Source organism: Petromyzon marinus, chromosome 22, assembly GCF_048934315.1.
Source record: "Petromyzon marinus isolate PM22_M1 ecotype Great Lakes invasive population chromosome 22, UKy_Petmar_22M1.pri1.0, whole genome shotgun sequence".
Classification (NCBI taxonomy): domain Eukaryota; kingdom Metazoa; phylum Chordata; class Hyperoartia; order Petromyzontiformes; family Petromyzontidae; genus Petromyzon; species Petromyzon marinus.
The window spans coordinates 13,322,625-13,349,018 of record NC_133688.1 but is presented as its reverse complement, the minus strand read 5'-3'; the positions used below and the strand labels follow the sequence as shown (position 1 = coordinate 13,349,018).

Below are 26,394 nucleotides of genomic sequence, written 5' to 3'. Positions count from 1 at the left end.
TGGGTTTTTGTCAACAATTAAAATATTTCTGGAAAAGAATACCGATGTCACCAGTACAATTCCGTTCTTCACGTGATGATAAAACACTGGAGCTTGACCGGCTCCATGCCTACTCTATACAATATGTGCAATCATTCAACAAGGGTGGTTTCCTCTGACCCTCGCTCGATGCCCTTCAAATAAATATCCAAACCTCTGAGCCGATACTTATTTTTTTATTACTTAAATGAGGTTTGCTCCTCGAAAACACATCCAAAAAAACTAACTAATAGTCGAAACATAATATCCAAACTTAGTACCGAAGAAGCTGGTATATAAGCACACCCGCTATAAGCACAGTATACGCAACACATTACTTTGGTAGGGAGAAGGTAAAGGGGGAAATTCTAATACAAGCATGCTACTTCTAATCTAAGCACAGCTGAACTTGCTTCCACGATATATATGCTTATATCCAGCTGCTAATATACTCAAATTGTGATCTAGTGACTGTCTTCTCAAAATATATTATACGTCCCCTTTATATATACAATGTACGAATGTATAGTGGAATAGTATACGAGTCATAAATAATAAATAACCCACAGTGCCACAACTGGTATGGACGCACAACTGGATAAAGTGACAGCTGTACAAAGTGCAGGATGTTGTGCAATTTGCTGGATGGTTCCAGGAAGAATGTAAAAGGTCAACGTGAAACAAAAAAAAACCACACCAGCAGGCAGACGGAATCCACACAATCAAACAGCAAAATCTAGTAAACATGGGGCACATGTTTACAGTTGAGCAGATTCCAGAGAATGTGTTCAGAACACGATGCGGCGTGCATCACGAGGCATGCTGCTGGTGGTGCATTGTTGGCAAATGACTTACGCTCGCTCTGGCCTCGGCAGCCTTGGCTTTCCTCAGCCTTGTTTTCGATGCGTCCAGATCCAAGCGTTTGTTCTGGAGCAACTTGCGCTCTTTCTGTCACGCGCATGGCACGTAAGTACACGCATAAATGTTTTCTCACAAGTTCACACCCACCACCACCACCCCCTGGTGTCTCATTAAGTAACAGCACAGATGTCGCTCAATTCACAGCACCCACAATATGTGATTTAGTTTGTTTTATTTCCAAAATCTCAAAATGGCATGTACTTTTTTTTTCCCCAGACTAACAATGTAAGCTCTAAAGTGTGATATTTTAGAACAAAAACAACAACAAAATTATTTTGGTAATGTGGTGTGCAAAATTATGTCCTGTGAAAACAACACACACTCTAACCACTGCCAGATCGATGGCCAACATTGAGATTTTTTTGTATATAAATGATGCACAGCTGGAAACAGTACAGCACAAACCAAAGTTGGATTTAGAATTGGAACTTGAATCCAGACAATAGTTGGGGTATAGGGTATACAGTGAGGGAAAAAAGTATTTGATCCCCTGCTGATTTTGTACGTTTGCCCACTGACAAAGAAATGATCAGTCTATCATTTTAATGGTAGGTTTATTTGGACAGTGAGAGACAGAATAACAAAAAAATCAGGAAAAACGCATGTTAAAAATGTTATAAATTGATTTGCATTTTAATGAGGGAATTAGGTATTTGACCCCCTCTCAATAAGAAAGATTTCTGGCTCCCAGGTATCTTTTATATAGGTAACGAGCTGAGATTAGGAGCACACTCTTAAAGGGAGTGCTCCTAATCTCAGCTTGTTACCTGCATAAAAGACACCTGTCCACAGAAGCAATCAATCAGATTCCAAACTCTCCACCATGGCCAAGACCAAAGAGCTCTCCAAGGATGTCAGGGACAAGATTGTAGACCTACACAAGGCTGGAATGGGCTATAAGACCATTGCCAAGCAGCTTGGTGAGAAGGTGACAACAGTTGGTGCGATTATTCGCAAATGGAAGAAACACAAAAGAACTGTCAATCTCCCTCGGCCTGGGGCTCCAGGCAAGATCTCACCTCGTGGAGTTGCAACGATCATAAGAACGGTGATGAATCAGCCCAGAACTACACGGGAGGATCTTGTCAATGACCTCAAGGCAGCTGGGACCATAGTCACCAAGAAAACAATTGGTAACACACTACGCCGTGAAGGACTGAAATCCTGCAGCGCCCGCAAGGTCCCCCTGCTCAAGAAAGCACATATACATGCCCGTCTGAAGTTTGCCAATGAACATCTGAATGATTCAGAGGACAATTGGGTGAAAGTGTTGTGGTCAGATGAGACCAAAATGGAGCTCTTTGGCATCAACTCAACTCGCCGTTTTTGGAGGGGGAGGAATGCTGCCTATGACCCCAAGAACACCATCCCCACCGTCAAACATGGAGGTGGAAACATTATGCATTGGGGGTGTTTTTTCTGCTAAGGGGACAGGACAACATCAAAGGGAAGATGGACGGGGCCATGTACCGTCAAATCTTGGTTGAGAACCTCCTTCCCTCAGCCAGGGCATTGAAAATGGGTCGTGGATGGGTATTCCAGCATGACAATGACCCAAAACATACGGCCACGGCAACAAAGGAGTGGCTCAATAAGAAGCACATTAAGGTCCTGGAGTGGCCTAGCCAGTCTCCAGAGCTTAATCCCATAGAAAATCTGTGGAGGGAGCTGAAGGTTCGAGTTGACAAACGTCAGCCTCGAAACTTTAATGACTTGAAGATCTGCAAAGAGGAGTGGGACAAAATCCCTCCTGAGATGTGTGCAAACCTGGTGGCAAACTACAAAAAACGTCTGACCTCTGTGATTGCCAACAAGGGTTTTGCCACCAAGTACTAAGTCATGTTTTGCAGAGGGGTCAAATACTTATTTCCCTCATTAAAATTCAAATCAATTTATAATTTTTAACATGCGTTTTTTTGGATTTTGTTGTTGTTATTCTGTCTCTCACTGTTCAAATAAACCTACCATTAAAATTTTAAACTGATCATTTCTTTGTCAGTGGGCAAACGTACAAAATCAGCAGGGGATCAAATACTTTTTTCCCTCACTGTAGGGCAGGGGTCGGGAACCTATGGCTCGCGAGCCAGATGTGGCTCTTTTGATGATTGCATATGGCTCGCAGATAAAACAAAATATTCTCACTTGTTTTAATCCATCCATCGATTTTTCACTGCGCGTGTCCTGTTCAGGGCTGCAGGAGCAATTGTCCATTATTTTAATTGGATGATACTGGCCTACGTTTGCCGTTGCTGGGTAAAACAGGTAAACGCCCCCTTTTGAATCAGTCTGAGACTGCGTCTGCTCGGTCATTAGCTCAAAGCTAACCCTTCGACGAAGAAGATGGCGAAAAGAAAAAAAGACGACGAGTATCGTACATTTCAGGACGAATGGACCGAAGAATTCGCCTTTGTGGAGAGAGCGGGTTCTGCGGTGTGTCTAATTTGCAATGACAAAATTACATCGTTGAAACGGTCGAATGTAAAGCGGCACTTCGACACGCGCCACGCTACCTTTGCATCAAAATACCCTGCGGGAGACAGCAGAAAGAAAGCGTGCCAAGAGCTGAGCAGGGTGCAAGCTAGCCAGCAGCAACTCCGCGTATGGACCCGGCAAGGTGACTATAATTCGGCTAGCTTTGCTGGTTCTTTAGCAATAGTGAGGAACGGAAAACCATTCACAGATGGCGAGTATGCTAAAACGTTCATGCTGGATGTAGCCAATGAACTTTTTGATGATCTTCCGAACAAAGACAAGATAATCAAACGGATACAAGACATGCCTCTGTCGGCAAGAACTGTTCATGATCGTACCATCGTGATGGCAAACAAAGTGGAGGAAACGCAAGTGAAGGACATAAATGCAGCGCCGTTCTTTTCTCTGGCTTTGGATGAGTCAACAGACGTGAGCCATTTGTCGCAGTTCAGCGTGATTGCAAGATATGCTGTTGGTGACACACTGCGCGAAGAAAGTCTTGCTGTTCTGCCATTAAAAGGGTCCACAAGAGGTGAGGATTTATTCAAGTCTTTCATGGAGTTTGCTCAAGAAAAAAGTCTACCTATGGATAAACTTCTCTCAGTGTGTACTGATGGTGCTCCGTGTATGGTGGGGAAAAACAAAGCATTTGTGGCGCTCCTCCGTGAACATGAAAATAGACCCATCCTAAGTTTCCATTGCATTATACACCAGGAGGCACTTTGTGCTCAGATGTGTGACAGGCAGTTTGGCGAAGTGATGTCGCTGGTCATTCGTGTGATCAACTTTATTGTTGCCCGAGCCTTAAATGATCGCCAGTTTAAAACACTGCTGGATGAAGTTGTAAATAACTATCCTGGTCTGCTTTTGCACAGCAATGTGCGTTGGTTGTCAAGAGGGAAGGTGCTTAGCCGTTTTGCGGCTTGCCTGAACGAAATCCGGACTTTCCTTGAAATGAAAGGCGTCGGGCATCCTGAGCTAGCCGACACCGAGTGGCTCCTCAAGTTTTACTATCTCGTAGATCTGACTGAACATCTGAACCAGCTCAACGTGAAAATGCAAGGCATTGGAAATACAGTGTTATCCCTTCAACAAGCTGTATTTGCTTTTGAAAACAAGCTGGAGCTTTTCATCACGGATCTTGAAACAGGTCGTTTACTACATTTTGAAAAACTGAGCCAATTTAAAGATGCATGCACAGCAAGTGAGCCCATTCAAAACCTTGATCTCCACCAGCTAGCTGGCTGCACATCCAGTCTCCTACAGTCCTTCAAAGCATGCTTTGGAGAATTTCGTGAGCACACTCGTCTTTTTAAGTTCATCACCCATCCAAACGAGTGTTCACTGAACACAGCCGACCTGAATTACATCCCTGGTGTCTCCGTCAGAGATTTTGAAGCAGAAGTGGCTGACCTGAAGGCCTCAGACATGTGGGTGAATAAGTTCAAGTCACTGAATGAAGATTTGGAAAGAATCACACGACAGAAAGCGGAGTTGGCGAGCAAGCACATGTGGACAGAAATGAAAAAACTCCAACCCGAAGACCAACTGATTCTCAAAACTTGGAACGCGCTTCCTGTCACATACCACACACTGCAGCGTGTGAGTATTGCTGTATTGATCATGTTTGGATCTACGTATGCATGTGAGCAGTCATTCTCACATCTTAAAAACATCAAGTCCAACCTACGATCACGTTTAACGGATGAAAGCCTCAACGCTTGCATGAAGCTTAACCTCACCAAGTACCAACCCGACTACAAAGACATCAGCAAATCCATGCAGCACCAGAAGTCGCATTAATGGTGAGTGTTATAACAACATTATTTAAAATAATAAATTCAGAGGCTTATTATACTGACATTTAGTTGAATTCACTTTTAAAATATATTATATGGCTCTCACTGAAATAAATTTCCAAATTTTTTGCTTTCATGGCTCTCTTAGTCAAAAAGGTTCCCGACCCCTGCTGTAGGGTCTAGGTCAGGGGTGGGCAAAGTTTTTGACTCGCAGGCCACAATGGGTTCTAAAATTTGACAGAGGGGCCAGGCCAGGAAGAGATGGATGGAGTGTTTGTGTGAACTAATATAAATGACATGTAAAAATCATTACATGAAAGGATTTGGCCTTTAACAGGTAGCAAAGCATATATTCGCAAGGCAGTTTAACAAATTGCACGAACATGAACAATACAAAAACATGTCGTAACGTGACTGATCAAACATCATGAAAACATCCGAGGCCTGCGCTCAAACCAATTAGCTCACTTGAACTTCTTTATGATCTACATTAACAGGTTAGAGCAGCCATGCAGGCTGTGTGTTGGAGATTTGGCTCCAACCTCGCTGCAGCAACACATCATCACTTTCAGTTTCAGTGGGAACAGTGTTGTTGATCTCCCATTTTTGCCAGTGCATCCAAGTCTGGAGTTATTTTGGTTGTGGCAATTCTCAGGATAGATCTGAGGTGCTGATCCGTTAACTTTGATCTGTGACGGGCTTTGTTGGCGTTCATGACGCTGAATGTCTGCTCACACACATAAGTCGAGCCAAACAAAGTCAGCATCTTCTGTGCAGTCCTCCGGAGGTTTGGAAACGTTGCTCTGTTAAGTGAAGCATAAAAGTCATTCAGTTTAACAGAGTTGAACTTCTCCTTTAGGACGGAGTCAGACTGAAGATCTATCAGTTCCAACTGCAGCTCCTGTGGTGCTGTTTCAGAGTCTTGTGACAGGGGACAGGACACCAGCTGAAGTGACTGTTCAATGTTTTCGAAATCAGAGATCCTACGGCAGAATTCTCCGTGCAGGTCCTCAAGTGATTTGCTGTATTTTTTTGCGTTTCGCGGTGCCTCTTCCTGCATGGCAAGTGTGGGGAAATGAGCGAAAGATTTGTTCGCAATTTGTCTGGAGAACAAAGTGAGCTTGGATTTGAAGGCTTTCACATGTTTGTACATGTCGTGAACAAACTGATCTTTCCCCTGCAGTTTCACATTCAGCTCATTCATGTGTGAAAATATGTCCACAGCAAATGCAAAGTCACTAAGCCAGTTCTTGTCGCTTAGCTCAGGGAATTCGTCAGATTTCCCCATCAACTCCAAAAATGCGATGATGTCCTCTTTCAGCTCCCACACTCGTTGTAACACTTTCCCCAAACTTAACCAGCGGACACAAGAGTGGTGCAGCAAGTCCTGATGATCCGCATCAGTTTTCTCCAGGAACGTAATAAACTGACGGTGCTGAAGTCCCCTTGCTCGTATAAAGTTAACAAGTTTTACGGCTGGATTCACGACGTGATTAAGCTGCAATACAGACTTACACAGGGATTCCTGATGGATGATGCAGTGAAGGAAAATAAGATCCTGGTCAGGGTTTTCCTCTTTCACTTTATTCTGGATTCTTTTCAGCAGCCCAACATTTTTTCCAGTTAAATTTGGCGATCCATCCGTTGTGACATTGACAAGTTTACTCCAAGGCAGCTTCATTCTTTCGATGACAGCAGACACCTGGTTATACAAGTCCTCTCCCCGCGTTGTTTCTTTCAGAGACTCCATGGTCAAAAACTCCTCTGTTATCGCAAAACATGTCGTCAATGCCTCGGATAAAAATGAGGAGCTGAGCAGTGTCTTTTACGTCCGTACTTTCATCCAGTGCTAGTGAATATAACTCAAAGGAATCAGACTTTTTGTTTAATTGGCTGGCTATATTTTCATCAAACAGTTCCACACGGCGAGTCAAAGTCCTGCGTGATGAACTGACTTTTTCAAATTTGCTTTTGATCTCCGGACACAAGATGTCTGCTGTCTGTACCATGCATTCTTTTACAAACTCGCCTTCGGAGAAAGGCTTGCTAGCCCTTGCTATTTCGAATGCCATTTCGAATGCCACCAAAAAACTTGCCTTGGTAGTTGACTCTTGAATCGCAGTTTGTCGGTGAAAAAAATGTTGCTGAGTCTGTAAATTAGCCGCCAACCTCTGAGCCGTAGCCGCCCGTTCTTGCGTTGACTGCTTGCTAGCATAGTTAGCATGCTTCGTAGCAAAGTGACGGCTGATGTTGTACTCCTTGAAAACTGCGACAGTTTCTCGGCATATCAGGCATACAGCCTTCGATTGGACTTCAGTGAAAAAGTATTTTGTTGTCCACTCCGTGTTAAACACTCGGCACTCATTGTCCACTTTTCGTTTCCTTGATCCGCTCATTTTACAGAAGGGCTCACAGGGCAAAGGGAAAAAGTGAAGGGAGCAGCCTTATTTAACTCAGCAATGTAAACAAACCCTGACAATGGCGCTGACGGCCCACAATGCATTGCGAGATCATGTGCCCTTTCGAGCCCTACACACCACACTCCTGGTCAAAGTGCACCATCTAATGGGGAAATGGGGGCATTACAGGAGAAAGGTAAAATTTAATTTAATAATATTTGGACAATTTATTCGGGCCGGATTAAAAAGCCCAACGGGCCGTATACGGCCCCGGGGGCCGTATACGTCCCCGGGGGCCGTACTTTGCCCATGTCTGGTCTAGGTTAAGCCACACCAGGAGGCTTTGGTTGGGCTCCCCAGCCATGGGTATGGCCCAGTGAAGGAATCCGATGAGCTATAAAGGTATTTTTCACATATGTCAGGGTGGATCAGAATGTTACAACAACAAACAATACAAAAACACGATAGAAGTGCAAAGTCTAGGAAGGGAAAACAAATCGGGAAAAAAACACATGTTATTTTACCAGGCAAAGGCCACTGAGCTATTAGCTTATTTTTCAGAAGCGACCTGGCCACAAATGATCGCTCAACTAAGCAGCCTATCATGTGCGAATTTATAGCAGTCAAATAATCTAAATGATATAAACGTTCGAGGGACGAGCAACACTCATGAGTGACACTCACCGCCATTGCCTTGTAGTCACCCTCCAGGAAGTTGCGCAGAGGGGTGAGGAAGTTGATGGTGGACGCCTGCACAAACTCCTTCTCGGCCAGGCCTAACAGCTTCTGCGACTCGCCGACCTTGATGAGGGCTCCGCCTGCGAGCACAGGGAAGACACACACGGAGGACTTCCACTCCCAGGCCATACCCAATGGGCAGATCGGTAACACCCAAGCACTGGGTGCGTGTTTGTGCAAATGGCGCGATGAATTACACCGCTCTGTATAGTTACGGCCTGTGACCAAATCACCCGGAATGTGCCGGATCCCATCATACCTCAGACACCGAGCAGGGCAGAACGTGCACGGTGTGCTTAGAAGGACGAACGCTGTTCACACAAGACAGGTGCAGTAGGTATTGTGGGCAGTTGAGGGCAGTGCAGCAAAGTCTATTGTTGTCCTGCACTCGCCCCCCCACCGCCACCTTCACCGCTCCACACTGACCCAGTGGGTAAACTGGGGTCAAGTATCCCTCAAGGTATACAAGGCGTGGAGAGTCTCTCCCCCCCCCCCCCACCCCTCTCTCATCTAGCAGTGGAATATCAAACGGGTTGTACTTGCAGTGGCATAATGATTCGTGTGTTGCGCTATCAACCCGGTGACCTGAGTTTGATTCCTGGCCATGGCTAACATCAGTGGCAAGTGATATCTGAACATGTCCTGGCTGCCCCCAACAACCAGTAACCAACGAGCACTGATAAATCATGGTGAATTATGGTTAAACAATAGTCACGACTGACATGGTTTGGGCAGGCCTTCATCAAACACTGAACTAAGAAAGGAATGTAAATTATTATTTATTATTATGTTTAGGTTAAGAGTGTATGTGTGTGTAGAATACAAACACGGGCTGTATGTATTTGTATTGAATTGAACTAATATACGGCCGTTTGTCAATCTGCTGCTGTATGAATTCAGGTCGCTGGGCTTACAGCAGAATATCCAAACCTGTGTGAATGCTTCACCACACATGAATATATTGTGTTCATATCATTATTTATTGTGGGACCTCCCTTGCCAGTACCAAAATATAATAGGTTTAATGCAGACATGATTCCTTGTAAAAGGTTTCAGTTTGGTGTTTTAACATCTTAACACAAACTGTTTTATGCCATAAAGTGTAAAACCTATTCTTATATTTTGATACTTGCCAGAAAAAAAGGGGAAAAACCTATTATCAATCTCTATTTAGAAATAAGATCGCACAATCCAATCATTAGGTAAAAAAACGGTATTCGACACAAAAAAACATCAAAGTTCTTGAATCTAACAATATTTATATAATGCAAAAAAACAAATGCTACTCACTGCTGCCCTATAGGGCTGCAATAATATAATTCTGCTCACTGTGAGCCTATGGGGCTTCAATAATAAAATGCTGTTCAATGCTGGCCTATGGGTCTCAAAAGATAAAACGTTGCTCAGTTTTGGCCGATGGGGCCCCTGTGATGAAATGCTGCTCAGAGCAAGTTCTATAGACTGCCCATGATAAAATGCTACGTTTCATCGAGATGGATGGCTGGCTGGTATATGTACTAGCCTTGGGTATTTTAAAAACTAGACTATCTGGACGGAGGGTAATGGTGGAACCTTATTAATCACATAGGCCTTGCTCACACACTGGATAAAGTGCAACCAAGACATTCACCAGTCCAAATAAAAAGCAAAAAAATACATAAATGTGAAGCGGGAGAAATAATATTTAGGCAGCAGGTCAACTATCTAGTTTTATTGAATGCCAAAAGACTCACGGCAATTTATATTCATTTTTTTATATATAAATTTAAACAAGAATGACATGTCAAAGTGATATGCTTGGAATCTGCGACTGCCTCTGTTCCAATATCTCATAAAATATCATGGAAAAAAACATCAATATCAGTAATAACTACAGGGAGGGAAAAAAGTATTTGATCCCCTGCTGATTTTGTACGTTTGCCCACTGACAAAGAAACGATCAGTCTATAATTTTAATGGTAGGTTTATTTGAACAGTGAGAGACAGAATAATAACAAAAAAATCCAGAAAAACGCATGTCAAAAATTATAAATTGATTTGCATTTTAATGAGGGAAATAAGTATTTGACCCCTCTGCAAAACATGACTTAGTACTTAGTGGCAAAACCCTTGTTGGCAATCACAGAGGTCAGACGTTTCTTGTAGTTAGCCACCAGGTTTGCACACATCTCAGGAGGGATTTTGTCCCACTCCTCTTTGTAAATCTTCTCCAAGTCATTAAGGTTTCGAGGCTGACGTTTGGCAACTCGAACCTTCAGCTCCCTCCACAGATTTTCTATGGGATTAAGGTCTGGAGACTGGCGAGGCCACTCCAGGACCTTAATGTGCTTCTTCTTGAGCCACTCCTTTGTTGCCTTGGCCGTGTGTTTTGGGTCATTGTCATGCTGGAATACCCATCCACGACCCATTTTCAATGCCCTGGCTGAGGGAAGGAGGTTCTCACCCAAGATTTGACGGTACATGGCTCTGTCCATCGTCCCTTTGATGCGGTGAAGTTGTCCTGTCCCCTTAGCAGAAAAACACCCCCAAAGCATAATGTTTCCACCTCCATGTTTGACGGTGGGGATGGTGTTCTTGGGGTCATAGGCAGCATTCCTACTCCTCCAAACACGGCGAGCTGAGTTGATGCCAAAGAGGTCCATTTTGGTCTCATCTGACCACAACACTTTCACCCAGTTGTCCTCTGAATCATTCAGATGTTCATTGGCAAACTTCAGACGGGCATGTATATGTGCTTTCTTGAGCAGGGGGACCTTGCGGGCGCTGCAGGATTTCAGTCCTTCACGGCGTAGTGTGTTACCAATTGTTTTCTTGATGACTATGGTCCCAGCTGCCTTGAGATCATTGACAAGATCCTCCCGTGTAGTTCTGGGCTGATTCCTCACCGTTCTTATGATCATTGCAACTCTACAAGGTGAGATCTTGCATGGAGCCCCAGGCCGAGGGAGAGTGACAGTTCTTTAGTGTTTCTTCCATTTGCGAATAATCGCACCAACTGTTGTCACCTTCTCACCAAGCTGCTTGGCAATGGTCTTGTAGCCCATTCCAGCCTTGTGTAGGTCTACAATCTCGTCCCTGACATCCTTGGAGAGCTCTTTGATCTTGGCCATGGTGGAGAGTTTGGAATCTGATTGATTTATTGCACCTGTGGACAGGTGTCTTTTATACAGGTAACAAGCTGAGATTAGGAGCACTCCCTTTAAGAGTGTGCTCCTAATCTCAGCTCATTACCTGTATAAAAGACACCTGGGAGCTAGAAATCTTTCTGATTGAGAGGGGGTCAAATACTTATTTCCCTCATTAAAATGCAAATCAATTTATAACATTTTTGTCGTGCATTTTTCTGGATTTTTTTGTTGTTATTCTGTCTCTCACTGTCCAAATAAACCTACCATTAAAATTGTAGACTGATCATTGCTTTGTCAGTGGGCAAACGTACAAAATCAGCAGGGGATCAAATACTTTTTTCCCTCACTGTATATCCCCCAAATGGGGGAAAAAACAATATTACAGAAATACGTGAAAAGCGGTGAGCTGGCAGTGTGTCGCAGCCCACAGTAGATCTCGACCCACTTCGATGTTTACAGTTTCATGCGTGCCGTGCTGACAACCTGAAATTGCAAATGTTGCACGCGCAGGCAGCGTGACTGGTCCATAAATGGTCTCTGAGCACCTTATTATTTACCCAGTTCCCACCCTGACAGTCAAGCTGTACGCAAGGTTCACCTTGAGTCTATTGTTGCAGCCCCTTGTTCTGATTCTGTGAATATGGGTTTATTGGAGGCTTGCTAGGATTCTTAAAAAGTCCCTCGTCTCACAGCTGGTGTATTCCCTAAAAAATTATTGCACTCGTTATTTGAAAAAAAAAGGAATAGAAATTAATCGTATCTACATCAGCATACCTTTCCCTTTGTAAATTCCTACAGCTCGCGGTACACCTTAATGTGACAGCACAGTTTAGATTGCAAAACAAAATAATGTGATAACAAGTTCATATTCACACAAACAAGTAAAACATCCTCCACTGTAGTATTTTAGGTTGCATTTTAACACTCCACTCCTGTCTACTCACTTGTCTATTTGCCACATTTTGAAAATGTTATGGCTACAACTGGTCATGGATGTGTCTCAATGCATGGGGGCCTACAATCTTCAGGGTGAAGACCTGCTTTTAGAAACTCAAAAGGTATTGGCAATTTGGCCACATTAGACATTTTATTGCCCTATTGTGGGATGTTAGCCCAGACACTAGGGTCAACCAACATTCTTGTTCTTTATGGATGTATGCCATGGGCTATTTCATATCCACCGAGGAGACAGGACGGCATATTAACATCGTAAACACGCTACCTCATGCAGCAAAACATGTCCCTACAGCATCACACTGGGGTGTCGGTTGGGCTCTATGCCAGAGGCAAGAGTGCACTGACACTCAGCAGTGAAGACTATACAGATACAGCCCAATTTAATTCCCGTGTGATTTCACATTCAAATATTTACTCTGCTTAAACCCAAAGTACCTTTTGAGATGTGATGATATTTGTTCCAAAGTACGATAATTGAAATTACTGAGGGTATATGCGGATTTTCTTTGCGTGTGAATGCCTCTTGTCCATGTGTGAGCTTGCATACACTTTATTTTTCGAAGTTTAATTTAATCACTATTTTGGTTCCTATTTTTTTTGCTGGCCTTGTGAACAATGTGCAGTGTGCCTGGGCTGAAAGCAGACTTTGACATGGTCACAATCAGCTTACACAAGCTGCCACCTTACAAATGGGACAGCATAACAGGTTTCGTTTCATTGTGGTGAGAAAACAAACATATCCATTCAGCGTAATTTTTTTTTAAAGGATTGAATTATATTTTTTTACTGACTTATGAAAAGAGATAAAGTCTTGAGGCTCGGCGAGTCTCTCCTGCAGAAATACTTGACGTTACAGTATTACCATTATCAGCGGTTGTAGGAATTTAGGTGTGAACTTTGTGGAATCACAGTGACTGCTAGGCTTTCTGGCTGCTACATACATTGCTTATTTAGGTTGCATGAGCAAGTGGCTGTGTATGTTGGCCTCACCATAGGGGGTTCCTGCACCAAAGTCATTGCCAGCATCGGTCATGTACTGGCCCAGCAGCTCCACCGTGCGTTGTCGGGCAGGCCCCTTCTTCTCCAGCTTCTCGTACACGAACTCCTCCACCCGTGCCGCTGCCGCACGCACGCACACACGCACGCACGCACACACACACACGTTAACCTCTCGACCGGTACGGCGGTTACTCCAGACCCTTGTGTTAGGCCCTTCCAAACGCCAGGCACATGCCTCAAATGGAGGCTGCTAGCTCAATCGACAGAACCAGCCAGTTACACAAGCGATAGTTGTACTTCATTGAGCCGCTGTAAGGAACATTGATTCATGAATGGATTGTTTGAAGGTTGGTCTACCTAAGCTATGGTGGCTTTTGACAACCAATTTGTGCCTGCATGCAGTGGCACTTTATCACACGTATGCTTAGCAAACAGTTAGTGGCTGCTTCTGCTGAACCTTATCAATTAACTAATTGACAGCCAAATGAGATAAATTAATGTTTTTACAGGGACACTTTTATATCTAGAAAAATACACGCAGTGTCAAATTGCAGGTCATTTTAAACTCTGAGATTTCTCCTGAGAATAATATCACTCAATTTGTTTACATTCAATTTAAAGGACACTGTGCACTTTGACAACGCCTTGTGCTATTGAGCAGGCACTTGCAGAAGCTGAACATAATGACTACAGGCAAAATGGCCCAATGGTGAGTGTGTTGACCTCCAGGCCTGCCAGCCACCATTAAATTGTACTGAAAAAGTAAGGTGACAATTCAATCAGATGTTGAACAATTGGCAATATTAAAAAGCCATCACCAGAGCACTCGGGATGACCTAACTATTTTAAATGGTCTGAGCATGTCAGCAGAATGCCAAATGAAAGGATCGCAGAGGCTCCACTGCTCAGCAAAGCGAACAGAAAATTCCAGGGAGAATACCCAACAAGGGGTGGATATGGTATTAGAGAAAGATGGGATTTAGCCTGAGAAAGCCTACAGACCACAATCCCACCCAGGGGAAGGTCAGTGGCAAGCAACAGCATATACTGCCACTACACCAAACAAGAGAAAGGAATAGAGCATGAATAGTATGTCACATGTTAGAATATTCAAGTGCCTTGGTGTCTTTAGAGTCTCTTGTAATTCTTGAAACATGCTATCTAGTCAATCTATCTCTTCATAAATCGGTTCACCCTATTTTACAAGCAACATTGTCAGTAACCCCTGTCTTTCAAGAAAGGTGCAACACAATTTTCTGCAATTGCCTTTGTGGCTTCTCAAAGATGGGTGTGACCCATACACTTAAATGCATGATTGATAGTGTTCCAAGCAATTCACATTTTGAGCTGTCCTGGGCATATCCTGCCGTTAGCAATCTACAAAAGAACCCGGTCAATCCAGTATGAAAAGAGAGCTTCCTCCAGCTTTAAGTAAGAATGTACATAAGATGACCCCCTCCTTTTACAGTTTGTAGACCTGTCGCAAGCAAACAGCCAGGCAAAGACAAGTGAGCTCCAAAACAGCTCTAAGGAGTAGCTATGTATATTACACTGATGTATCACACATGAGGCATTCATGAATGGGTGGCATGTATAGCCCTCTGCAGACCTGCTAGATCTATCTACATACTGTACAGCTGCAGGACTCCTAAGGGCTCTACCCGATCCATTCTTTCCGTATCAAGAGCGCACTTTGTCATCCATCGCACAGCCTGCCCTTATACTCTGCTCTGCCATGCCCCACCTCCAGCATAGACCTGAAGCGCCTTGTAAGAAGAAAAAGTAATCTGTGACTCACACCTGAGCTCAGTGCAACTATTAAGCCATCGATCAATGAAACGTCAAGTCCATTGGAGAGGATGAATGCGAATAAAATAAAGGGCGTGTCAAATTTCACGAGCTGCTAAATTTCTCTAATGTGAAAATTACAAACCTCATTTTTAGAGCAGTGAGTGACAATAATGAAATGGGAAAAGGCCCACTGAATTGTTGCACCTCACAAGAGGGGCAGAAATTTGCTTCCCATACTCTCAAAATGTGCTCACCTGGAATTACTTTTCTTGGTGCCGTCATATTACAATTGAACTATGAAAAATTGTTTTCCGCCAAATGGTTCATTTAAAATAAAATGTTAAGACTTCAGTTTCACATGACCGAGAAAAACAAATGAAATTAGATAAATATTTAGAAACTCTTAAATGTTTTATCAACCAAATTTTAGAATGCTAGTTAAAGTCTCATCTCTATAATGGAACTCTTTAAAGTTAAAAAGCGAATTGTCACAAACATCGATATCTGTATCTCATGCGAGTCTTGTTGTGTGTGTGTTTTTTACGTATTGCAACACTGGACTCTCACCATCATATATAAGCTTGAGGCCTGTTCAACCCTCTAATTAAATCTATTGCGGAATGCTACCTCACCCACCACAAACCATGCGAGCTCGTCTTTACGCAACCAACAAAAGGGCGTGTGCCCACTCTGATAGTTCTTTCCGGCCTTCCGTCAGCACAAATGCTGCCTTGGCTTTTACTCTCTAGACATTCACGGGAGTACCCTGTAGGGCTTACGGAAAGTTACGGATCATTTGAGTTGGCGAGCTATCACTGCACGTTGCCTTCTTGGCCAAACATATTAGTTTACTGGCCAAGTCCAATTTTACTTACCTTTGATTGGAAAATTACATTCAAGTGCTTAGGATGGCTTGGGCAACCGTTTTTTTGGCAGTCGTGTGACTGGCCTCTGGTGTTCCAAGCCGCAGATCTCACCAGTGGGAATGGTTTGTGGGTTTTGTGTTTAAAACACCTGGCCATGCACAATAAGCCGAAGTGTGAAGGTAAACGCCTGCCTAGAAATGTTGATGTTGAGCCGATATGAACCACAATGCACACAGCTACTTTAACCCAGAATGAGTCACAGTGTCCATGTTATAGTGTTCATGTAATACATTAGGGCAGCTCTATTTTCAATTAAATTGCAACTAAAATTATTGTAAAACAATAACACATATATAAAGGGGAGGGTATAATCATGTTAACAACCAAAGCCATCCAAAGAGAGAATAATTAAAATAAACACCACGCTCACATCTCTTAACAACAATTCATGGTTCTGGGCATAATTTTGGGAAATACAGTTGAAGTGGTGTTGCTAAGGCAGATAAATTGAGGTTTTGTGTTGCGAGTGGTGTGCTGTGTGCTGTGTGGAGGGAATTGTCATGGGAATTAGCCGTGAAGCAGACAACGGAGTGTAGGAAGTAAATGAGGATAATTCTTTCATTGGCAACTTGGGGATTTCCCTACGAGAAAATATCAGCAAACAATAAACAACACAATTATAAGTTAACACTTCCACTCACTCCAGTTTGTACCTGTGCATGTTTGCAAAGATTCATATAAACAGCCGCTCTTACCAATTGACCAAATGGGAACACTAAACCCAGATGCACAACCATTATGCTCCACAACATTAACAATTCCTGAGTGGCCAACAGCTGGTACTGTCCCACATATTCCTAGGATTCCACTCACAGAAATTGCACTCGTGAAAAAAATAGCAAATGAAATATATACGTACATATTTTTCAACAGCAATGCTAACATAATATAAATTGTTCATGGCGAGTCAAAAAAAAATCAAGGTGGAGACCCGCAATTGTTTGCACAAGCTCCTCTTGGCAGAAAGGTGAACCACAAGGAGCCCAAGAGAACCTCTCCAGATGGTATTTGGCCTCCTCTTCCATGCCGGCAAGACTTCTTGGAAGAAGTGTCAGTACCTACACTTTATTCCACCCATACGCGATCGACCATCCGAAAAACTGTCCTGTATTCTTGACTTGAAGCTTTCGTGACTGCAGGAATTCACATTCTTTGGGTCTTTCGGTCGAGCCACGGAGATAGGTTCAAAGAAAATAACAAAAATCTACGACGTTTCGATCGCAACACAAGTGGTCGTCATCAGGAAAAGGGGGGTTAACTTCTAAAGGCAACTGTTCATAACCAAGCGGTTTTCCTTAAAACCCTCTGCTGCTAGACCACCCAGACTGTATGGCTTACCAAAAATCCATAAAGAAGGTACACCCCTTCATCCTATCGTCTCCACCATTGACTCACCCACCTACAAACTGGCCCGATTTCTGTCCGAGACATTACAACCATTCACTGGTAAGACCACCTCAGCTGTACTTAATTCAGCTCACTTGGTATCGTTAATTAAGGACATCTCACTATCTCCAGGTGATTTGCTCGTTAGTTTCGATGTAGTCTCTTTGTTTACCAAAGTTCCTGTGCCTGACACCATTGCAATCATTCAAGATTTGGTCCAACAAGGACTGAATGCTGATGTACCTGCCTTGGTTAGACACTGCCTCACCAACACTTACTTCACCTGGAATGGAACATTATACAAACAAGCTGAAGGTACCCCAATGGGTTCTCCCTTACCTCCAGTTGTAGCCAATGTTTTCATGGAAAATTTTGAGACAGATGCCATGCAGGCATCCACTCTACATCTGTCCTTGTGGAAGAGATACATAGATGACACGTTCGTCATATGGCCACATGGCCGACCAGCTCTGAACCAATTCCTCAACCACATCAATTCCATACACCCAGCCATTAAATTCACCATGGAGGTGGAAAAGAATAGCAAGCTACCATTCTTGGATGTTTTAATCGAAAAGAGACCAGATGGCTCAATGGGACACTGTGTACAGGAAAATCACCCAAACAGATACATATCTAAAATCTGACTCCCACCACCATCCTTCCCAGAAGAATTCCCTAATCAAAACCCTACACTATAGAGCTCGATGTATTTCCGACTATCATCACCTAGCCAGTGAACTGGAACATGTACACCAAGCTCTGAAGATGAATGGATATTCAGACTACACAATCCATAAAGCTATCACTCCAACCGTTGGGAAAGAAACATCTGAGGACCCAATCAAAACCATCACCTTGCCATACATAGCAGGGGTTACCAAAAATATTTCTAAAATCATGAGCAAACATGATTTAACACAGTACATACAATTCGTGATCTGATCCCATCTGAGAAGGATGTGATCCCGTCTACAAACTAAGCTATGTCTGCGGCAGTAGTTAGATTGGGGGAAACTAAGCAACATGTCTTGAACCGTGTTTGTGAATATAAGGCAGATCTGAAACACGGTAGGACCAATACCTCTGCCGTGGCTGATCATTGTTTTTATACGTTGGGCTCATACGAAATTGATTTCTCTAAGACGAAGGTACTTTGCAAACCCACTGGCTACCAACAAAGATTCGTTCATGAAGCCATCCACATATACAGACACAAATTTCAACCGAGAAGATGTGTACAAACTGAGCAATCATTGAAAGGACGTTATTAACCAGTTTAAGTCATAACTGGCTGTGATGTTCCCATCCTACCACCTTCCGATGTTAGTTGTTATTTTCGGCTCCTTGATTTTACATTAACAGGTTAAATTTCTCACACCAACACAGCCACCTCGCTCGCCAACCTCGAGGTTGCCGCTCGGCAATCTCCCATTAACATGCTAATCTCTCACATTAACATGGTAATCTCTCACATCAACATAGCCACCTCAGCACGCTCGACGTGGAGGCCGCTCACCGATCTTACATTAACATGCTAATCTCTCACATTAACATGCTAATCTCTCACATCAACATGCTAATCTCTCACATTAACATAGCCACCTTGGCGCACTCGCCGTGGAGGCCGCTCGGCGATCTCCCATTAACATGCAAATTTTTACCTGCCAGCCCTGTGATTGGTGGAGAACCCACAACCGCCGCAGTCGCTGCCCACCACTCACATTATCATTGGCTGCTGACATTTGGGCTACGCCCATTTCAAACCTTTATAAATAGTTGCCTTTAGAAGCTAACCCCCCTTTTCCTAATGACGACCGCTTGTGTTGCGATCTAATCGTCATAGTTTTTTGTTATTTTCTTTGAACCTATCTACGTGACTTTACCGAAAGACCCAAAGAATATGTCCTGTATTCATTTATACAGCTGGGTGGACAGAGGCGGGCGATTTAAGACACTTGTTCCATTGTTTCAACTGCCGAGCCAAGACATATAATCGAACTGGTGACCTCTGGATTGCAGGTCCAGCGTGCTGATAACCATTACACCACAGAAAACATCCACAGCGAAGCAGAGGATCATTAATAGCCAACATGCATGGACACCGCGAGCCCCTTACTTGGGTTGGGCTGCAGAACCACCTCCGTCTGCCGCATGATCTTCTCCGTCCAGTTCTTGGTGCTGTCCGCTCGCGTCATCAGGTTCTCAAAGTGCGCGTCGAGCTCGGTGCGCTCCGCCCCACCGAGCTTCTCCTCCGTAAACTAATGGCAGCGAAACCACACGGGTGAAACCGTTTAATCACCTTCACTATTGTGGCCACGCGTATACGGTGGAGTCAATATGTGGTGGTGGCACGTTTTAATGCACTTGTTTTATTTAACATGTCATCACATGCCAGTGTGCGTGGAGATACCCCAACGCACTGCAATGTTGAGGCCAAATTTGCAGCCTTAAAACAAAGGAATTACACACTGTTCTCCTATAAAGTCGTAATTGCGTTCCTAAAGAACACCACATTATTGAAAAATCGCGTTATAATAAATTCTATATAATACAGGGTAGGATCAGCGATAATAAGCGAGTTCCGTATGCAGGCTGAACAAAAACTGATGTGTGTGGGTAGCATCTAGAAATATCCAGCAGCATCCCGCCTTGTGTAATGCTACACAGAGGCAGCCGTACAATCGCTTATTCCTACTCGCGTGACATAGTTCTGTTCACTCAATCGCGTTATATTGAATTCGCATCCGGGCTTTAAAAAATGGTTCCCTAACACATTGATCGTGTTATATCCAATCTGTGTTATAAAAACACGCGTTATAAGAGAACAGACTGCACTCAGTATGGCATGACTTGTTGTTTTTGCTGATGTGAAAATCAACTTCGATTGCAGATCACAAATCTGTTTTGGTGTCTAAAGTGCATATTTTTATCTCTCAACTTTGCAAAATAAACTTGTTGTCTCAGGGAGCTCTACCTGGTAAAATAAAGTCAATACGTCTGTATCTGTTGAGATGGTTAGGACACCCTTAATTGCATATTTAAGGACCAAACAAATTGAGTACAGAGCAGGGAAATAGAGGCAAAGGATAAATAAACTCCATGGCAGCTGTACAGAACTGAAGGATATAGGATGACAGCGCATGCCTATAGTTATGCATGCGTGGTAGTGCATGGGTGGTAGTGCATGCATGGTAGAGCATGTGTGGTAGTGCATGCATAGTAGAGCATGTGTGGTAGTGCATGCATGGTAGAGCATGTGTGGTAGTGCATGCATGGTAGAGCATGTGTGGTAGTGCATGCGTGGTAGTGCATGTGTGGTAGTGCATGCATGGTAGAGCATGCGTGGTAGTGCATGCCTGTGATCAAATTGTTTGGAAGTAGGATTGATAGTTCATACAGAGTTCATTGTGTGTGAAACATTAATCTGCCATGGCAGCAAGGTGTCAGTATGTGACACTACGGCATGTAAATTGCTGACATATAGGCTACGGAATATTTGGTGATCAAGGTTCCCACAAACATATATTTACTGAAAAAACAGCCTGATCAAGACACTCCAAAATAGTTTTGCAAATGGGTTGAGTCCTTCCTGGCTAAAGTCAAAATCATCATCCATGATCTATCCACTGCTGGATGAAGGCTTTTCCAAGCCATTCTGATCCTCACCCTTGCAATGCAACAATCCATCTTGCTCCAGCACATGAGCAGATCTCATTCTTCGATTCAGATAATGGTTATCCTCTCGGACATGTTCCCTTCTTTGGCTGCCAGTCCATTGTTAGTCTTGACCACTAGCTATCATCCCTTCCAGCGACATATCCTCAACTGGCCTACTTAATTTTCTGAAGTCAATGATGTGTAATTTTCATTCGCTCTCGGATCCATTTTCTGTATCTCAGTATAATTGCAAGCGGGCAATTTTCAATCCTTTATTACATATTTTTCAGCTTTCACTTAATTTTCTTCCTTATTATCAATGTTTCCAATCCACGTATCATAGCAGGTAATATACACTGATTTAAAAGAAAAGTTATTTCGGCATATTGGTATGTTGATTTTCATTATTAAGTTCAGTTTTCCAAAAGCACCCCAACCTGCTCTCGCCCACCTATTTTATTTCAGCATTGTGGCCCTGGCCCACTTTCTGTACAGTAATTGCCCAAGGCACAAGTACATACATTGGGAACAGAATAACAGAACATGTACAGGCCAACCAACCTGGGTAAATAGCTATTATCATTCCTGTAACATGTATCCAGCAGCGGGTTAAAGAAGGAATATGATGAAGTAGTTTATGCCTGCAGACACTGCTATATATGAAACACATTGCTTGGGATATTACTCACAGTAGCATTCGTTCCTTTGGTGCAGTCAACTGTGAATGGGCTTGGAGCTCAGGTCTATTAAACATGCTGTGCATCTGCGCTGAGATGCATTCAATTTTCGCTGAGCACAACTGGGAGCCTGAGTGCATACTCTCCGAAGAGGTGTTTTCTCAGCGCTCCGACACGGCGCATTACACCCAGGCCACCCAGCTATCTCATAACATTGCTTTTAACGCCAAGTGATGTAATATGGGCTGAGAGGCAGGCTCTGAAATATTAACACCCCATTTCATAATCAATATTTTACCATCAATAGCCAGCAGTTATTTTTTTAATGCGCACACAGTTCATTATACAGTTATTAAAAACACCGCAAGGTGAATCATTATTAGTGTTGCCAGCCTACGATGAAAGCCCCTTCAGGGCCCCCTTCAGTGCTACAATGAGCAAATATGTCCCTCAGCCATTATGCTCATAGAAAATTGTCAGATATATGCACAAATTTTCACTACACAAACTATCTCACAAACTTTAACTGCATGCTAACCTTGGTAATGTTTATTAAACAAATATGCACTTATGAAAATCAAACCATATTAATATTATTTGGGTCTTTCAGTAAAGTCACGTAGATAGAAAAAAATAATCAAAATAATAACAATATCACGACGTTTCGATCGCAACACGAGCAATCGTCTTCAGGTGAAAAAAAGAGGGGGAAATCTGCCGAGGCCGGCTGTTTATGAAGGTTTAGAGATGGGCGGGGCAGCTAATGTTAATGTAGGAGAGGTCTCCGTAACCTGCATTAGGTCTACACCAATCAACGAGCTGTTTACAAATGGTTTAGAGTTGGGCGGGGCAGCTAATGTTAATGTAGGAGAGGTCTCCGTAACCTGCATTAGGTCTACACCAATCAACGAGCTGTTTACAAATGGTTTAGAGTTGGGCGCGGCAGCTAATGCCAATATGGGGAAAGTACTACGGAGCTGTGGGGGGTGGCCATTGTATTATAAGAGATTAGCATGTCAATGTAAGACAGCGCAGTGGCCACATGGGCACATGGAGGTGGAAAAGTATGGCAAGCTGCCATTTACTAACACGGCTAACGGTGGCTGTGTTAGTGAATGTGGCTGTGGGGGGTGGCCATTGTATTGTGAGACATTAGTATGTCAATGTAAAACAGCGCAGTGGCCACATGGAGGTGGAAAAGAATGGCAAGCCGCCATTTAATAACACGGCTAATGGTGGCTGTGTTAGTGAATGTGGCTGTGGGGGTGGCCATTGTATTGTAAGAGATTAGCATGTCAATGTAAGACAGCGCAGTGGCCACATGGAGGTGGAAAAGAATGGCAAGCCGCCATTTACTAACACAGCTAACAGTGGCTGTGTTAGTTAATGTAACTCAGAGAGTCGAAAATAACTGCTAGATAGGATAGGAACATCACAGCGAGTTATGACCTAAACTGGTTAATAACGTCCTTCCAATTATTGTTCAATTTGTACCCATCTTCTCGGTTGAAATTGTGTCTGTGTTGAAATATCCGGATCGTTTCATGAACGAATCCTTGTTGATAGCCAGTGGGTTTGCAGAGTACCTTCGTCTTGGCAAAATCAATTTCGTGTGTGCCCACAGTGTTAACATAATGATCAGCTACGGCTGAGGTATTGGTCCTACTGTGTTTCAGATCTGCCTTCTGTTCACGGACCCGGTCCGAGACATGTCGCTTAGTTTCCCCAATGTAACTGCTGCCGCGGACACAGCTTAGTTTGTAGACACCGGGGTACTGAATCTCGAGGATCACATCCTTCACAGAAGGGATCAAATCACGAAATGTATGTACTGTGTTGAATCGTACCTGGATCTTGTGTTTGCTCATGATTTTGGAAATCAACAACACTGGATAATTCTAGATTTGAAGCTTTCGTGACTGCAAGGATTCATACTCTGTGGTTTTTTCGGTAAAGTCACGTAGGTAAAATAAAAATAAAATAAAAGAAAAAAACTACATTAAATCACGACGTTTCGGAGGCAACACAAGCTTCCGTCTTCAGGTGGAAGACAACAAAGTTCGCTGTATCAAGAGAACAGCTCTGGGACATCAGAGCTTATATACAGGTTAAGGTGGGGGGGGGGGAGGAGCCAGGAAGGGACGTGGGTGGGGAGGGGGAGGGGCTAAGTTAAGCCGCCTTTTGTTATGCTGCAGGGGGTTCGGGGGGAGCGGTGGTGCACTGCAAGAAAGCGAGCACAACACCCTTTTCTTATGCTGCAGGGGGTTCGGGGGGAGGGCGATGGCGTGCTGCACGAGAGCAAGCACCATCCTGGTAGAAACGGAAACGGCTGTACAATTATCAGCCAGCTAACGTTTGACTTGGTTGATGACATCTTTCCAAAAGTTGCTCAATTTGAAACCATCCTCTCGGTTGAAGTTGTGTCTATGTTTGTATATCTGGATGGCTTCACGGACAAATCTTTGGTAATGACCGGGAGGTTTGCATAGTACTTTGGTATCAGAGAAAATAATGTCATGAGAACACGCTGTGTTGAAACAATGATCAGCCACGGACGAAGAATTCGTTCTGCCGTGTTTCAAATCTGATTTGTGCTCGCGAATTCGGTCAGAAATATGCCGTTTCATCTCCCCGATATAGCAGTCACCACAGGTACAACTCAATTTGTAATTTATTTGTTTTCTTTTATTTTTATTTTACCTATGTGACTTTACCGAAAAAACCAAAGAGTATGAACACTGGATAATTTGTGGAATATATGTATACTGTACATGAATATCGACACATTTATTTAAGTAACAGAGTTATGAACCACATTCATGTAGCGATACAAAAAATAATTATTTACAATTATTGTAATTTAAAAACTGGGATATGGGTTATGCAAAGGTGCACTATACAGTCATAACTCGGTATACGACCGCTTTGGAATACGTCGAATTTGGTATACGTCGTGTTTTGACGAGAAAAAATTGTCTTGGGATACGACGTCTTGCTTGGGATACGGCGCGCTTGCTAGAACTTGTATGGGTCGGGATGAGTCACCGCGTACCCGCGTAGACCCCTGTTCACGACTGAAACAAAGCGCCGCTCCTCAGTCTACCTGTACAGTAGATTTCGTTCAATGCACAGCCCTTGCTATAACTCTCAAAACAAACTTCAATGGACAGGTTTTTAGTGAAACTCAAACCTGGTGAGCCTCAACCAGGTACAAGTCAAGAAAAAAGACAGAAAGAAGAAATAGAAAAAACCGCAGAATTTCAGCTTCCTGAAGTTTTACTGGAAGGGGACTCTCCTTCCAAAAAATAATATCTCCTCCTCCTCCCCTTCCTCACCACCATCCTCGTAGGCTATCAACTCCTCTCAGCAAGGTAAAGTGATGTTGTTTTTTTTTTCAATTTATTTATGCATTTATTTGAATGTATTTATGCATTTTAGTAATAAGTAGTGTCTACATTATTGTATACAACCCTATTAATGTATACTATACCATATAAAATATAATTTCTTATACTCTGGAACAGATTATTTCCTTTCCCTTTATTTCTTATGGGAAAAATTCGTTTGGTATTCGTCATTTTCGGTATAAGTCCTCCTACCTTCTGGAACGAATTAACGACTTATACCGAGGTACCACTGTATTCTGATCTTGTAAATATGGAATAGTGTGCTCAGTTAATGTATTTGTCAAAAATTGGAAAATAAAAAAAACAGAGGTTTTACAAATAACATGAATGCTTGAAAACCAATGTCAATACAAGCATAATGGAAGTAGAATTCACCGCCATGAAATTGGCACCAAAAGCAAAAGGGCAGAAATGTGTGGCATGGGCTCAACAGACACAATAATACCATGCTAACCAAGAGGGTGTAGAGTTTCCCTGCGGCCCAGAGAGGATCCCTTGTGTGTATTTTCCACACAGAGCACAGTAGCTACACATAGTATGTATGTTTGTTGAACTTCTTTCGCACAGTCCATAGCTAACCGTGCTAAGCGGAGGTTTGGGGGAATGACAACAAACTAAACACAAATAGCAGTCGTAAATAAATAATGTTTCAATCTGGCATGTTGATGCAATATATAACCAAATGTATTGCTAAACGTGAATTTATGAATGCGCAATGTTGACTACCATCCATCACATACACGCATGAATGTGTACATTACATATGCTACAAGGTATTAAGTCGAGTAAATGTAAGAACACGTCTGTGAAGTTTCACAAACCGCAATATCATTTACATGCCTTCACTGGGCAGACTACTAAGTTTTCACTATCCTTTGCCACACAAAACAGGCAGTAAGAAATACTTAGGTTACTGAAATATTTACTACACTGCAACCGTAAATAAATACTTATGGGACAATGCTTCTTTATGCACGTTGCTTTATATTACACTATGTAACACAACTTTTGTTCCTGGGTAGTAAGTGTCATTTTTTAATTGCCTATGCCTAAGTATAGAAAATGGCTATTATTTCCCACAAACTTTGCTTGTGTGACCAGGACTTTATGTGAACG

General features: G+C 43.0%; 1 protein-coding gene across 5 annotated transcripts in view; it reads right to left on the bottom strand.

Moving 5' to 3' along the window:
* The window catches only part of LOC116944988 (endophilin-B1-like), a 64,467-nt gene that overhangs the window by 33,112 nt on the left and 4,961 nt on the right, over positions 1 to 26,394 (bottom strand). For all 5 annotated transcript variants that reach the window (XM_032958998.2, XM_032958999.2, XM_032959000.2 and 2 more), the window contains exons 2-5: positions 19,654 to 19,795; positions 13,423 to 13,551; positions 8,294 to 8,427; positions 874 to 966 (exon numbers count right to left, since the gene is read on the bottom strand). In XM_032958998.2, coding sequence (XP_032814889.2) covers positions 874 to 966; positions 8,294 to 8,427; positions 13,423 to 13,551; positions 19,654 to 19,795 — 498 coding nt within the window. The remainder of the gene's footprint in view (positions 1 to 873; positions 967 to 8,293; positions 8,428 to 13,422; positions 13,552 to 19,653; positions 19,796 to 26,394) is intronic.